This window comes from Falco peregrinus, chromosome 1, assembly GCF_023634155.1.
Source record: "Falco peregrinus isolate bFalPer1 chromosome 1, bFalPer1.pri, whole genome shotgun sequence".
Classification (NCBI taxonomy): domain Eukaryota; kingdom Metazoa; phylum Chordata; class Aves; order Falconiformes; family Falconidae; genus Falco; species Falco peregrinus.
The window spans coordinates 79,723,482-79,738,594 of record NC_073721.1 but is presented as its reverse complement, the minus strand read 5'-3'; the positions used below and the strand labels follow the sequence as shown (position 1 = coordinate 79,738,594).

Below are 15,113 nucleotides of genomic sequence, written 5' to 3'. Positions count from 1 at the left end.
TGCATGCGCTTGGGCAAACATGCCAGGCAAGCATGGGTTTGACCTAAATCAGCTTCAATGTTTCCAAGTAAATTCTAAAATCCTGATAAAGATAAAAAAACCCTACTGTCCCTTCTTCACTGTATCAGCCTGATGAAGCTCAGAGTCACTGTTAAGGTAGCAAAACCTTATAAACTGGGGAAGAAAATACATTGTGCAGTAAAATACATGTAAAAATGCAAGGAATAAAGTGCATGCATACATACCAAATGGCCTTCAAAGGGATAAACAGTAGAAATCCGCTAGAGAATGGAACTCTTCTATTGCGAAGCACTGAGAAAAGTGGTACAAGAAGAAAGCAGGAAGAAACAGACATTCTGGAAAGCTTTAAACAACAAACCCAACAAAATCAGAAGAAAATGGTTTAGAAGAGCCTTTAAAATGAGTTTTATTGTCAGAATTTTACAAGTAGCCTTCAGTGGCATCATACAAGAACTCTGTTGCAAAACTCTAATAAATAGTCTGCCCCAAGTCCCAAAATATTTTTTGAAATAAAATAAAAACCAAACTTAAAAATAAGAGAATAAAAGCAAGACTTCAGGATGCTCAGAGATGTTAGCAATATTTCCCATTTACAAATAACATCAGGCATTATATAAATCTCCTTCATACAAGTCGTTAAAAAACCCAAGACATTCTAAACCTTTACAAAAGCACTCCAGAAATAGTTCCAAAGAGATCCATTTCCATGACAAAACATTAGAGAAGAACTCCATGGGGATTAGCATCACAAATGAAGTTTGAGGTTGAAGTGTAGTGCGTACTTGCGTGGAGCAAGATTAAAGAGCATGAAAAAGGGATTTGAGAAGAGCATGGAAGTTTCTGTGACAAGACCATGCCTGATGATTTTAATCTGTCTATTTGAGAATGGGGAAGGGGAGGGAGTGGATGCTCTTGAAACTAACCCCCAAATATACTGCACTTTATGCAAGGAAATATTTATTAATGCAATAACTGTATCCTCAGAAGGGAGTAGAAAAGGTTTCCAAGCACACTGCACAGTTCAATGCCTGTGCAGACTGCGGCGCTTGAAAGTCATATTCTGACACCTAAAAGGTATTTTCTGGAGAGGTAACATGTTGTGGCAAGTTAGCCGGTCCTTCAGAGAACAACTAATTAACTTTCCTGGCATGAGGAAATTTGGGAAATCTCATGCTAGACATGACTGGGGACTGGGGATTTCAGAACTCCAATCCTGTCCCAGTGCTTTGAAAAATACACTTCTCTAATTCACCTTTACCTATTCCTCTGTCTTTGATAGCAAAGGATTTATCAGACCTCTCGGGTAATAAAACAAGTTGAATAAATATTTCTCAAATCTGTTGTGATTTGAGAGGTCCAGAGAAATGGAATGGGAGGGCAGGTGCACAGAGATGGTTTACGTGGATTTTCATGGAAACAGTTGAGGGGAAAGAAATCTTTATCTCTTTACAACTTCAGCCTAAGTCTTCTGCACATATGCAAGCAACAGATTCCCCTGGAAGGGAAGGGGACTATACTTAAGCAGTACAGCAACCGTACTCAGTTATCTCTCAGCCTGCCTGATATGGTATGAACTGCAGCATGCCTAGTTTTGCTGTTCGTAGAAGTACTTGCAGCCATTGTTTCCACAGGAAACAAAGGCTACCAGAAATGCTAATGCAATAGATGTGTGATAATATGCCTCACCGACGGCCCACATCTCTAGTTTCTCTCCAAATGTTATGATGCTGGTTGTACTGTACCATACACTATGGACAAGTGTTCTCTGTAATGTATGGGAAGGTAGCACTAGCAATCAAGCGCAAATTGCTAAGGAGACACCTAAAACATTGCATTACATCCCCTTGTCTGTGGCATACTTCAGAAAACAATGTAAGAACAGCAGTAAAATAAACATTTCTTTCTAATTTTCTAGATGTCATAATATTTGCCAAAGCTGCAAGGAAAAGCAGATTACCTGAAACAGAGAGAAAGGAGTTAATGGAAACAGAGGCAGATGGAACAGCAAGCCTGATCCTGCCTCCAAATCATTTTGTACATAACAGATAAAGAGACCATGTGCAAAAAATAGACATTCACATTTTAGCAGTTAAACTTTTATTTTACCTTTTTAAAATTATTTACTTTGTTTTTTCTACAAAAGGCAGACATTGATTGTTGATCTGCAATTGTTCTGAGTGCGCGCAGAGATGCAAAAAGGGGTTATTGGAGGATGAAGGACAGGGAAGTGCTCCGACTATACTTTCACATGTCATGATTAAGGTGGCATTAAAGCTTAAGTCCCAGTAATAATATTTGTAACAGATAGTTTCCTTCCCCGTACACTGTTCTCAGTTCATATCAATTGTGTTGAAAACCCATTCGGTGAATTTCTTCAGTTTCTCGGTTGCATTCTGGGATTCCTCCTGTAACCTCAAGTTGTCTTCCCGCAAATGTTGCACTTCAGCCTGAAGACTGGCCTTGTCCTCTTTTTCCTTAGGCATGAGGAAAAATAAAGATCTTAGTGGAAATTTCAGGTCATGCTTCCTGCCTATTTAGAGGCGCAAGAATCTCTTAAGAGAGCATAAGTCTCATTCCTTATTCAAACTTTCTGTTTAGATATAAACCATGTGGTTTTATATCTAAGGAACATTTTTGCCATTTCATTCCTCACTTTTTGCTTGCATGAGGATTTCTCTAGATTAAATTCTAATTCTAACAGAAGCTGGCTCCCCAGGTGGTAAAATAAAATCGGGTATGCCCTGTTCTGGATGTACAACATGTACGTACAACTGCTGATGGTTAACTAAATAAGGGATAGGAAGTCTTCCTGGAAACGCTTTTCCAGCTAAGAGACTTTTATCTGACCACAGCAGATCCTTCTTGGACCAAACCGGCAGTAACACAATTCAGGAAGTTTCCACAGTAGAAATTGTATGTTTAGATAATACTGTCAAATTTTTAACATCAACAGGATATATTTGCATGGGCCAACTTCAAACCCTACGTAGTGTCACCTGAATTAGAGGTGGGTACCCTGATTCACCCTCCTAATTCAAGCAGAGGAATCAGACGCCTACAGATTTAGACACTTCATCCTAGCCTTGCATAATTGGAAGTACGGCCTGAGAGAAGTAGCAAAGAAATGCCTTTTTCTCATACAAGAATGAGACTGTCACAGGTTCAGACATGGCAAAGCAGGATTACACAGTTATTAGCATCACCTATCAGCAGTAAACATGTGTCTTAAAGATTTTCTGTAGATGAAATGTTTACCTTCCTTAAATCCTCTTGCAGCATCTTCAGCAAACCTTCCAGTTGGTCCACTTTAGAGGCGAGAGTTGGAGGGGATTCTTTACTGTTGAAAGCGGGAAACAGTAGCAGGTATTGATATGATTTACTGTCTTCACATAGGGTAGCTAACAGCGTTGTCTATACTAAGTAGTTTTATGTAGGTATGCACTCAGGTGCACTAAGAATTCACAAAATGAACAAAAAGAACCAAATGAAAAGTACATGGAACACATGCAGTACATTAATAAACCGAACAAATTTAACTGGGGCTATCTCCCATCACTTGACTTCTCTCTACTTCTACTCATTAAATGTGCCTTGAATTACCTTTGCTTTGGACAGGTTCATGAACATCTCAGACAAAGAACCTGCAAAAAGCTTCAACTGGACTTATGATTCTTCTGTTTTCACCTCCCACCACCGTCTTCATGAGAACTCGTGAAGTGTTCTTCGGTGAAGCCTGGAGATGGCTTCCAAATAAGGATGTTCCTACTCTTTTCCTCGGTTTGTAGATGAGGAAGCCTGCATATCTGATGTATTTACTTACCCTGTATAAGGCTTTATCTGTGCAGTAAGCTGGTCCTCAGCCTGATCACTACTGGAGGCAGCGCTCACAGGTCTGTGATTTTCATCAGCAGCAGCAAAGAATGAAGCTCGCTGAACTGAGAAGGCAAACATAGAGAAACAACGGCAGCAGCAATGATTATTTGTTCATGCATAGCCCAACAGCTACACTGCAGCATCTCAAAACAATCTAGGAAGTCAGTCTCAAGCAAGATAAGGTGATGATATGACATACCAGTATCCACTTGGCAGAAGCAAACTGGCATTGCAAGCTCACACAGATCATGCATCACCCTCAGGCTATGAAGCTTTCCCGAAGGGAGATGCTGAAGAGTGCAAAGCAGAGATCCCTGGTGGCACTTGCAAAGTCCACCTAAGGCCAGTTCCAAGAGAGGCAAGAAGCTGGAACAAGCACTGTGCAGAACTTCGTGGGTACAACTGCATGACACTACTGAATAACTCAGTAACTATATTTAGCTTCCTTCACTCCACAAAGGATCCCTTTATCCTGAGGAAAGAAAAGCCCACTGTGCACAATTTACATCTGGATAGTAAAATGACCAATGTAATTTTTCAGAACCCGAGATGTTTTTCTTGTGCCTTAGAAAAAGTCTTCAGATTGAAATGTGAAACTTCCTCCCTGCCCTGCGTCTATACTTTTTGTCCTGTAACTGCTCAGATGTTTTAACACATCTCTAAATCACTATCATGTAGGTGTGACTGCAAACTACCAACTGCCCATACCTCTGGAGTTTCCTAGCACAAACAGTAACAAAAGCACTTTTTAGTCTAATAATCTCTCTCCCTTAGCAGCTGCTGGCCTCTCACTGGAAATAGAACAGTATCATCTTTTTCTGCTTGGCAGATTTTTATTCTGTGCTTTCAACAAGGCTAAAATTAACATGCCTTGGTATTGGATAGAATTTTTCCCGCTCTTCCCTTTTTTCCTTTGAATGAAAATACTGAAGGTTGATGTAGCTCATGGATCCAGGCAGCTTTTGTTTCATTGGTTGCAGGTATCAGTATTTGTAACTTCAGGTGCTTGCAGGTGAAGACACCAATCAACGATGCAGAAGAGAGGTGTCCAGAAGCACAGATCAGAATTTAGGCTGCTTGGTACTTGTCAATCCCTACTGGCACCTAGCAGAGACTAGAGACATTGACATCAGACAGCTGTTCCCTCTCCAAGTCAAATCTCACTGTATTTTACAGTGGTGAGACGAAGCTGCCAGCCAACACATTACCCCAACTTTTCTTCATCTGAGCTGTCAGTTTATTATCTTCACCACACTGACTTTGTTCACACTTCTAAAGAGAAGCACAAGCGAGTTTGTGGCCTACAAAAGTGAGGGATTCAGGTTAATGAGCACAGTCAATAAAAGGGATCTTTTAAATAGAAATTGCCAACCACAGTGAAATGCATTAAAACCTGGGTTTCATCCCTATGTGGTGGTGACAAAGACATCACTACAAATTCATCTCCTCTTGAGGACTAAGGCTTACTTTGAATATTCTTTCCCAAAACTATGCAGCAGAAACATGAATCATGCTGATCCTACAACTCCTACGGCAACAGAGCAGAGCACACATATACATCTTGAACACCAGAACTTAGACATGCACTGTCTTAATGTATATGGCTACTACCAGGGAACAGCCGAGAAAGCAAGTTACTTCACAGCCTTCTCCAACCATGCAGAATAGTATCTAAAAGATTCAGGATTAGTGAAAACACTTTCATGAAGGTGGGACAGCATTTATGCAGAGATTAGGAAAAAGCACTTTTATTTAATGCATCTAGAAGATTTTTCCATCGGGTTGCAGTAACTGTAAGGTAAACTCCCTTTGGGCTGAAGCGTATTTAATTTTAAATTCAAATACATCTACACAGCTTACAGTTCTCTTCAGTTTACTAAGTGTCAAGGAGATGGAAAGTGCCATAGGATGAAACGACGCTTATGTGCAAGTCTATGTATTCAAGAGTATGTAGAGGGAATAACTGCAATGGAAAAGTATATACCAACAAAGCATATTTCCCAAATTACCTTGGCAGCGCACTTCAGCTGTGCTACATAAACTTCTTGCTAGTGCAGTAAGCAAGCAATCATTAGTGTGCTCATATGCTTTTCCCCTGCTATTTGACTTTTACACTTCTGTGCCAGACTCCTTTTCCACCGTAGCTGTGATGCCTGCAACTGCTCTATGTGAAATGAGATGTAGCCAGTTTCAGAGAGATTTGGCAAACCCACAGCACAGAGGAATTCCAGCATGAAGAAATGGTACCTGAGTACTACATACAAATTTTTAGGCTGTTAAGACTTGAGTTGCTATTTTAAATGAGCTTAAGCTTCGACTAAGCAGAAACCATAAAAACAACAAAAGCAAGAGTCAAGATTAAAAAAACAAAACAAAACCCCAAAACCCTCCTTAATGAAGCATGCTTGAAGACCAGCTTTTTAAGTGTGATATTCTGAAAACTTACCTTCAAAGGCTTTGGCAGCATCTACCAAGTTTGACCAGTCCAGATCAGAGGCAGAATCAGGCAATGGCATAAGACCAGGGTCTGGCATGGGCTGCCGTCTTTGCTCCTGGATATCTGTGAGGGAACTGTCTGAGGCAGAAAATTCCCCTAGAGTAAATGCAGAACAGATTATAAACTCCATTAAAAAAAAACGCCAAAATTCCTTTCTTAATACTAATGCATCCCTATTTTTCATTTTTCTGGGACAGCACTGCTGGAACCAGAACTCAGCAGAATGTTTGATCAGCCGTAGTCGACAGCATGTTACAAGCCAGTTTTCTGAGACTGCTTCTCACCAGGACATTCAACTCCTTTCTAACCTGCCTGAATTTTTGCAGCTTAGCACTTCAAAAGCCAATCTCTGCCTCCCCGGCCAGCACCGGGGTTGGGGGCAGTACTCTTTTGCCCAATGATTCCTGCCTCTGCACAAGCTGAAAATACTTTGGAGGGCTCTGAAGTTTGCTGGGGTTTCTCCACTCCCTGGCACTTAATTCCTCCTGTAAAAATATATTATTGTGAGCTTCCTTTCCTCCTCTCTTTACAATCTTGTAAACCAATGGGAGCAGACTTAGACCTACCCAGATGAATCAGAATAAGAAAACCCTTAAAAATTACTTCCGAAGTATTGCACATTTCTCAGCAGTTTAGAGAAACCTCTTGAACTTTACTGAAAAATACCCACACCTGCCTGTAAGTTGGTACATGGCCTGCTACGGAAAAAACAGTGGCAAGCTTGAAAGAAGGATATGAAGTCCCTGTATATTTTGTGCAAACTGGTGCCTACCAAAGTGAAACACTGGAATTATTGCCACTGATTAGAGAAAGACCAAACTGCGAACCAATGATTATCTGCTTTATTTCAGTTTACTGTCTGGACAATAAAAAATATGCAATGCCTCATCAGACAGTACATGTGTAAGCTCAGAAGCAGCAATGACTTGCTTCCTCATGCCCTCTGTCAGGGCATAAAGGAAGTTTTAAAAAAATTTTAAGTGGCACTAGAAGCATCAGAGATGTAGGGGTGAGGAGATCGACTGGGTGAAGAGGTTATAGTGAAGAATCTGTTTGGAGCAGAGAGAGCAAAAAGACAGCATGGTGGCCAGGATAGAAGGCTATTGGAAGACAAAAGCCACTCATGTTGCTTATTTTTGCCCTCTCCCCCTGCCTTTTTTTTTTTTTTGATAGTAACTTCAATAACTAAAATAACTTTTGAGTAACTTCAGCTAAATAATATTGCTTCCTGGAAAACAATGACCTGAAAAACTACACTGCATTCACTTTGCTCAAAAATCTTGATATTTTTTTTTGTCTCTGTGTGTGTTTACTTTTTATAAATGTAAGTTCAGATCAACATTAATACTGAGGACTCTTGTACTATCTTCCCAAAACAGGGCAGTTATTTGGGAAGTTCTTAACATGAAAATACTTAGTGAAAATTAGTGAAAAGATACAAAGAATTAGGCAAAAATCCTAAACACTTGAAAAATACCTGTTTTAAGAGTGTGAGTTGGGTTGTTAATTAAGACAGATGAATAAATAACAGTATTTTCAGCTGTTTTCCCTCTTCAAAACAAATGAAGGTGCTCTGGAATGCCTGTTCTTCATTATTAAGGTCTTTGAAATTAAAAAAAATTTCTGAATAGCTGGAAACCAACAAATACTTGTGGTATTAAATATTCAGCTCTACTTAATCCTTCTCTCAGCAAAGGCAAGTGTGTGGGTGACAATTCATGTGCCGCTCAAATAGTCCTCTTATGTGCTAGGAGGAGTAATCAGGTTGCTGTGGAAGAGAACATGACAGCGAAAGAAGGTTTTGTGGTTTTCTTTTCAGAAAATACAGGCATCTAAATGATAAGAGACCAAGTGCCGCTTTCCACTTCTACTCAGATAGTATCATGAATCTTCTGACCCCCAGTCCTCAGAAGCCAAATCCACGAGCCAGTTACAAGTGTAACCAAGTCTGCAAGGTTATTTCAGTGCATATACAAAGCAAAGCGAAGACAGCTCAGCTTCCTAACTCTTACACAAGAAACATGTCATACAGAAACAACTCATGAAAATGTCAGGTTCAACACTGCAAACTGCCTGGTGATCACAGACAGATGAAAATAATTTAAAATAGATTTCTTCAGCAGCCTTTGCTGTCAAATGTATACTGTGTATCTAAATAAAGACTGTGCTTAGGGCCCACTATAGTGAATAGAACCTATTGATAGCCTTGCATTTTCCTCTTGGAACATATTAAAACATGAATAAATCAGAGCAGATACGTACTTCTTCAGAAAACATTGCAGAATCCTACACTGTGAGATCTACCTCTATTTCTGGAAAACACATTTAGTACACATTTAGTTATGAGGCACAGTGGGAACCTGTGAAAATTCCCTTTCTCACCAGCTGAGACATTCACATGCAGCAACACACAACCCCTAAGATAATCCCACTGTGACTTTTCAGTGAACTAATGGGGGGAAGCAGAGTACATTTTTGGCAGCAGTTTACCAAGTAACTTTGTCTCGTTAGCTGTTGATGTGTGACTAAAATAAGTTAACTCAAGTCCTGTAATATGAATAGGGTAGGGAACTGAATTAAAAAAAAATCTGATGTAATAAAAGCTGTATCTGATGTAGATGTACATCCAAAGGTCCACTAGTATTTATCTGCTTTTATATCATTATTTCCCTAATAGTATTTTGGTCCTATAATCCCACACTAAAGGAACTGACACCTGGAGTTGTCATTGCTGGATAACCAGGCATAAATTATTTGCCTATTGGTCCAATTAGTCTAGATGACTCCTGGGAGAAGTGGTGAAAACTTACAGCCAATGAGGCAGATTTTTGAGCTCCCTCCACAAGGTTGCTGCATGACCAGTCATGCAGTCTTACATCCACTGAATTGAGGAAAAAATAAATTCCTGTCCTATTTTATATTTTCAGGCATGTGACTTGGCTCTCCCCATTTTAGCAAAATCAAGATGGAAGTACTGATTGCTGTAACAAACATTTTCCCTTAACATCGTTCACAAACAATTGCTTTGAAAGTAGAAAAAAGGGAAATACACTTACCATGTAGTGATTTCATTCCCAAAGTATATGATGGTCTCCGTAACGGCAGCGACTTTGGGAGAGAAGGGTACGTGCTGGTGAACAGTACATCGTTTGGCATGGCTTGGTCCAAGAGTGAGGCCCGTGAGGCGAAGAAGTGGTCCCTTTGACCACTGTATATACTCTCATCTGACAAAGTCCTTTGCAAGGCACGCCTTGTGGTAGGAGTGCTGGGAAAGGGAGACTGACAGGACAGAGTGTGTGACTATACATTCATAAAAACATATAAAAAGAAACGAGAAAAAAAAATCAATAAAGAAACTTCTGAATTCTGTTGAAATATTTTTTTTAAAAACTTTAAGACAGTATTATTTCACAGCGGATAGGAAAAAACTAAAGGAATCTGCTTTGAAGAAGATTGTAACTATATAACATGTTAAGTCTTTTTTTTTAGCCTATATCCCATTCTACCTTTTAGATATCCTTCAAACTTCTCCTGAAGTGGAAATCTCAGGCAGCCCTCGCAGATTTTAGAGCTGACGTGTAGCAGAGAGAATGTTTACAGAAACAGACTGCTGCATAAACCAGAGTTCTCCCTTGTGCCTGGGGAGGGGGCCGCCTTCCTGCAGGCAGAGCATCAGCAAATGCCAACTAATTAGAAGTGTCACATTACTGAACAACTGGGAACGCCCACCACTGCTTTGATCCTTCAGAAGGATTTGAATCAAAATTAATTACATAGTCCCATGAGTAAGAGAACTTGAGTCTTGCCCCACCATCATCCCAGCTTCCTCCATGCTCCACACAGGAGAAAGCAATGCTCTGGTGGTTAGCCTGCAGTTACACACTCCTGGCTAGTGCCAGTGAGCTGCTATCAAAGGTGTAACCATTCCCACCAGTGGAGACACTGATTTTCATGAAACTTGTAGCAACATAACTATCTCTAAGACATAACATTTCTTTATGGTTTGGTTTAAATTTCGTCCAAAGGCTTTAATGGAGAAATGGCAAACAAAGTAAGACCTCACCACCCTCATTTGCTCTGTAAGCAATTTCAAACAAAAAAGGAGATACTATGATTTCTGGAAGGAGTGATTAAACATCATAAAGAGTTGCTCATTTGCACATGAAAATAGTTCTCTTTTCTCAGAAAGGGAGGGAGGTTTAAACAGACAGTACTCTACTACTGTGACCAAAATCCTACCACAAGGTGGGAGAAGAGCATGGAGGAGGGACTATTGGTACTGTATATAGTGGAAGGCAATCTGCCAGATTTTTTTGTTGTTGTCCAAAATGTTACAAAATTTAATATTAAGAAACTACTGTGTGTTTTGATTTTATGATTAAATATCAGAAGCGATTAAAATTACTGCCAAAACCTGCTATCATCAAAAGACAAGGAAGGAAAGAGAAGCCACATCCCATTGCTAACTTTCTATTACGTCAAATTCTCTGTTCTGCGTTGCCTCCCTCAGGACATGCCCATCACAGTATGCACCTTGCATATACAGTTAATGCTACAGAAATGACAACTTCTGGCACACAGTTGTCACTACGCTGCATTAAGGATCAAGCCGCTTTTTTATTCTGAAATTTAAAACCTCACTCAGCAGGTTCACGTTACGATCCAGTGAAATCTCCCAGTACTTGTCCTGAAGTAGCGAAGGAAAAGAAAACTGCTAAGCCAAGCAGCATTTACTCAAGGGTGGTACAGTTCACTTAGTGTTAAAGAATTAGGAGCTGGAACCACCATTTAATATCAGATGTTGAGATTAAAAGGTTGCACAGATATGAACATCTGATGGAGCTACAACAGAGGTAATACAAGTAGCAGTTGTCTTCTGATAAGAGCAGAGGGAAGAGAAAAAGAAGGGTGGCTTGACTGAGAAGATACAATGCATAACTAGCAGGTAAGAAGATAAATAAGGCTGGGAAGATAATAAAAAGACACGCTAGACAAATCACAGTCTAGAACAAATTCTACTAGCAAACAAAGGCTTTGGCAGCCAACAGACAAGAAGGAGGAGGATTTTTGGTCTTTGTGCAGTGAACTAATGAAGGCCATTGTCATTCCTTTTCTTTTCTTGACAGTTAAAAAAAAAGTTATGCTGCAAGAGCAATTTTTTGTAAGATGAAATATAAATCATGCAGTGGGCAGAAATGACAGTTACTTTTAAAATGGAAAAGATTTAATTTATTGGTGTGGCAGAATTTTATTAACTGCTGAGATTTATCAAAAGTATAACCTGAGTTAATATACTTGTTACAGTCACCAAGAAAAGAAGATCAGGGTAAGAACTGATTCACTAACTCCAAAGCGGAAAAACAAATTTGGGAACACAACATGGTCTTCAGGTCACCTCTTTAAACTGAATGGAATTTCTTAAAACGAGAACAATCCCCTTGCTCAAACCAGGCAACAGGAGATGCTCACATCACCCATGTGGCACGCCTCTCAGAACTACCATAAACCAAAGGAAAATGTATCTTGCCATTGACAAGGGCTTTTTTTCTTCAGCCTCAAAGTTAACATCTGAGATAATCTGTGCATGGAAGTTTTAGCACGCACAAGTTTTAATAAGCCACTTTGGGTTTACAAGCAAAAGACAGAAGTCGCAGCGCTCTCTTCTCCATCGTTGTTGTGGAAACCATTTGAGCTCTAGGTGATGAGCCTGAGCTGTTAAACACTGACTTAACAGTTGAGGCTGGAGAAATAAAGACTTTTCTCTTCAAAATGATGGATTTTAGAAATCTAATATATGCATTTTTGTGCTTTTATACACATTTTGAAACACATCTAGAAATGTTTCTGCATATTTATTCTGTATAAATATTCACTTAAGTTCAGGGAACATTCTTGGTCCATGTGCAGTAACAGGATTAGACTGGCATAAAAGTAGGCTTTTTGCAAGGAGTTTCAATACTGTCAATAAGTCACTGTCTGGTGATGCAGAGAAGTACAATTCAAATGCGTAAGGCAACACTACAGGATTTTCCATGAGCTAGCAGTCCTAAATGTTCTTTTCAGTTTGGCATACTAGTCTCTTTAAATTTGCACATAAAACTGTAATAATACTGCAGTGATTGTAGTAATGAAACTGTTCCCCACATGTATTTCTCTAATAGATGAGTTTGTGACAAATGGATGACTTTCTGTCCACGATGAGAATTGCAGAATGCCTTGCACTTTCTTTTCCTGTTATGGGTGAGAACAGAAACGATCCTATCTGAGAAACTTGAGTCCAATACAAAGTCCAACTGAGTAAGCTCTGTGTGAATGAATGCTTCAGCTTTGACTGCTTTGAAAGCACTCAGATTTTTCTACACAGAAATCTTAAATGCTTCATGGCCTTCATCTTTTCTGAATTGTGAAGCACTTGCTCTGTTAGTTGATACACCTAGGCAGCAATGCACTCAATCATCAAATTCTTATGAAGTGTAACTTTACACATTTCTATTTTGTAACAACAGAATCATGACTTAGATCAGAAGAGGACCTGTGCATTACTCTTCAGGTATTCTCAGATTTCACTTAACCGTGACAAGAGATAGCCAAATGACATGCTCTCTAACATACCTTAAAATTCTTCTGGGATTCAGGTGTTGGGCTATCAAGATCTATCAATTTCTTCAGCTCTTCTTCAACGGTGGACTTGGATGCTCGTTTCGGTGATGCTCGTAGATCTCTTGCTGAAGCACGCAGCCGAGGGTGGGCCATTTCATTGCCATCACTCTGGTGACGTCTTAAACGAAATGGAAGAGACACATTCAGGTCTCAAAGCCCTGGGGCAGGAGGTATGAATGAAACAAATTATAGCAACCTCAAGATTTTCAAAGAAAAAAAAACTAGGTAGGGGACACAGAGGAGGGAAGGAGTTTCAGTAATACAGCACAGCCTCATCTTAATGAATACCTGTTGAAGCAATAAACTTGTTTAAAAACATCACGTAGCAATACACTTAAAAGTTATCATAATACAGTTTTACAATAAGGGACTCAATCTGTTAAAATAACATGCATTCTCTACAAAATAAAAAACTACAAATGTCTTCAATGAGCCCAAAAGCAGCAAGTCATCAAGTTTCTTTAAACTTTTCACTGCTTTTTATAATGCAGTTATCACAAAGTTTCATCATCTCCTTTTGACAGCAATATAGAAAATATTATATAAAACTCAAGAAGGGTTGAATAAATTACTTTGAAATGAGCTTTCTGAACCACTCGGTTTCCAAGTCATACTAGCCTTAAAGAAACAATATTTTCACTGTTGTTTCCCAATTTCTGAAAGAGATGGTTGCATATAGTTAATGCAGAGAGATCTTGGCTTGCTTTAAGCCAGTTAGACTGGATACTGGCAGCAACCTTAACAAGGCACCACAGAGTGCCACAGAGCTAATGCATAGCAGGCACAGTCCTACTACATGGATGAGGGGCTTAAAGAAAACTCGGGCTCTATGTTGAGGATTTTTAATATTTGCTCAAATAGCACTCTGAGTCACCTTTAAGAAATCCTAAGGAAAGGTAAGCTTTAATAGGACTGAAATCCACATAGCTCTCTAGAAATGATAAAAAAAAAAATTTTTTTACAAGTTAACAGGGAATGAGATTAGCAAACTATCAAATATTTAAGATTAACTGCAGAACTCTAGATTAGAGATTAAGCTTTACAGAAGACTAAGTGTTCTATTAAAGTCTTGAGCTCTTCCACACAGAGAAGTGTCACAGATCTCAACACTTCTTTACAATTAAAGCAGACAAGAGAACCAAAAAACAGTCTTACTTTCTTGAATCCATAAACCCCACTGAGTTTATTGTCCCTTCTGGCTTTTTCCATCCGATCAGATACTTGCTAGTAGCACCCTGGCGAGGGTAGAAAGTCCTAGGACCAGAAGTGGAGGAAGAGGAGGAGGAGAAAGAAGGTGCAAGCTGGGGAGAAGTAGCAGAATGAAGCTCTTCTTTGGGTGAGCTTCTGGCACTGGTGAAAACGACCGGGCTGGCAGAGTGTCGTGAACTCACGGTACTAGAAGAAAAACAATAAAGACAGAATTTGTCTCAAATGTGTACATATGCATCTTGTTTAACTATTTTTCAAGCAGAAGTCTGGGCACAAGATGTTACTCCTATCAATAGTGAGTAGAGTAGCAAAACCAGTTTGCTCTTAAGGGCATTCCACCAATGTTTCATTAAAAACATCTCACGTAGTAATGAAAAATTTTGTATGCAATGTCTAAGGATACAATATACCACAGTCTCCTCGTTCCCCCTTCACAAATGGGTTCACTGCCATTAGACAGCTTAAAAGTAATACAAGAGATTGCAGCTGAATTAGCAGAAAAGAACCCAAGTCCAATTTCTTGCTGGAATTCCTGGCTGTGGAAGAAAACAGATTCTGAAGGAACTTAACAGGAAACATCTCTAAGACCTTACAACTAACTAAAGAAACACAGATATCTTTCAAAAGAGGGCTTCCTGGATTTTGCCTGAAAAGCTGTTGCCATTTGAAAAAAAAAAGACTGTTAAATTGATAAGTTTTGGCAGGTATTTAATGTATATCACTATTTGTCTATAGACAGAAAAGAGCTGGGATGGCCAACTGCAGCTTATTGTTGGAAGGAGGAGGGGGAGCTTTAGCTGGGAGCTACTCTTTAGTTATGCTGATATTCTCATCCGATGCAACTTGTATTATA

General features: G+C 39.4%; 1 protein-coding gene across 14 annotated transcripts in view; it reads right to left on the bottom strand.

The window, feature by feature from the left end:
* Positions 1-402: 402 nt before the first annotated feature.
* Positions 403-15,113, bottom strand: part of SIPA1L1 (signal induced proliferation associated 1 like 1) — a 221,412-nt gene continuing 206,701 nt past the window's right edge. For 13 of the 14 annotated variants that reach the window (XM_055798044.1, XM_055798039.1, XM_055798090.1 and 10 more), the window contains 7 exons: positions 14,207-14,446; positions 13,004-13,169; positions 9,448-9,691; positions 6,341-6,487; positions 3,842-3,956; positions 3,277-3,358; positions 403-2,495 (listed from right to left, as the gene is read on the bottom strand). In XM_055798044.1, coding sequence (XP_055654019.1) covers positions 2,352-2,495; positions 3,277-3,358; positions 3,842-3,956; positions 6,341-6,487; positions 9,448-9,691; positions 13,004-13,169; positions 14,207-14,446 — 1,138 coding nt within the window. In that variant the 3' untranslated portion in view covers positions 403-2,351. The remainder of the gene's footprint in view (positions 2,496-3,276; positions 3,359-3,841; positions 3,957-6,340; positions 6,488-9,447; positions 9,692-13,003; positions 13,170-14,206; positions 14,447-15,113) is intronic. The other variant, XM_055798124.1, reaches the window with a different exon arrangement.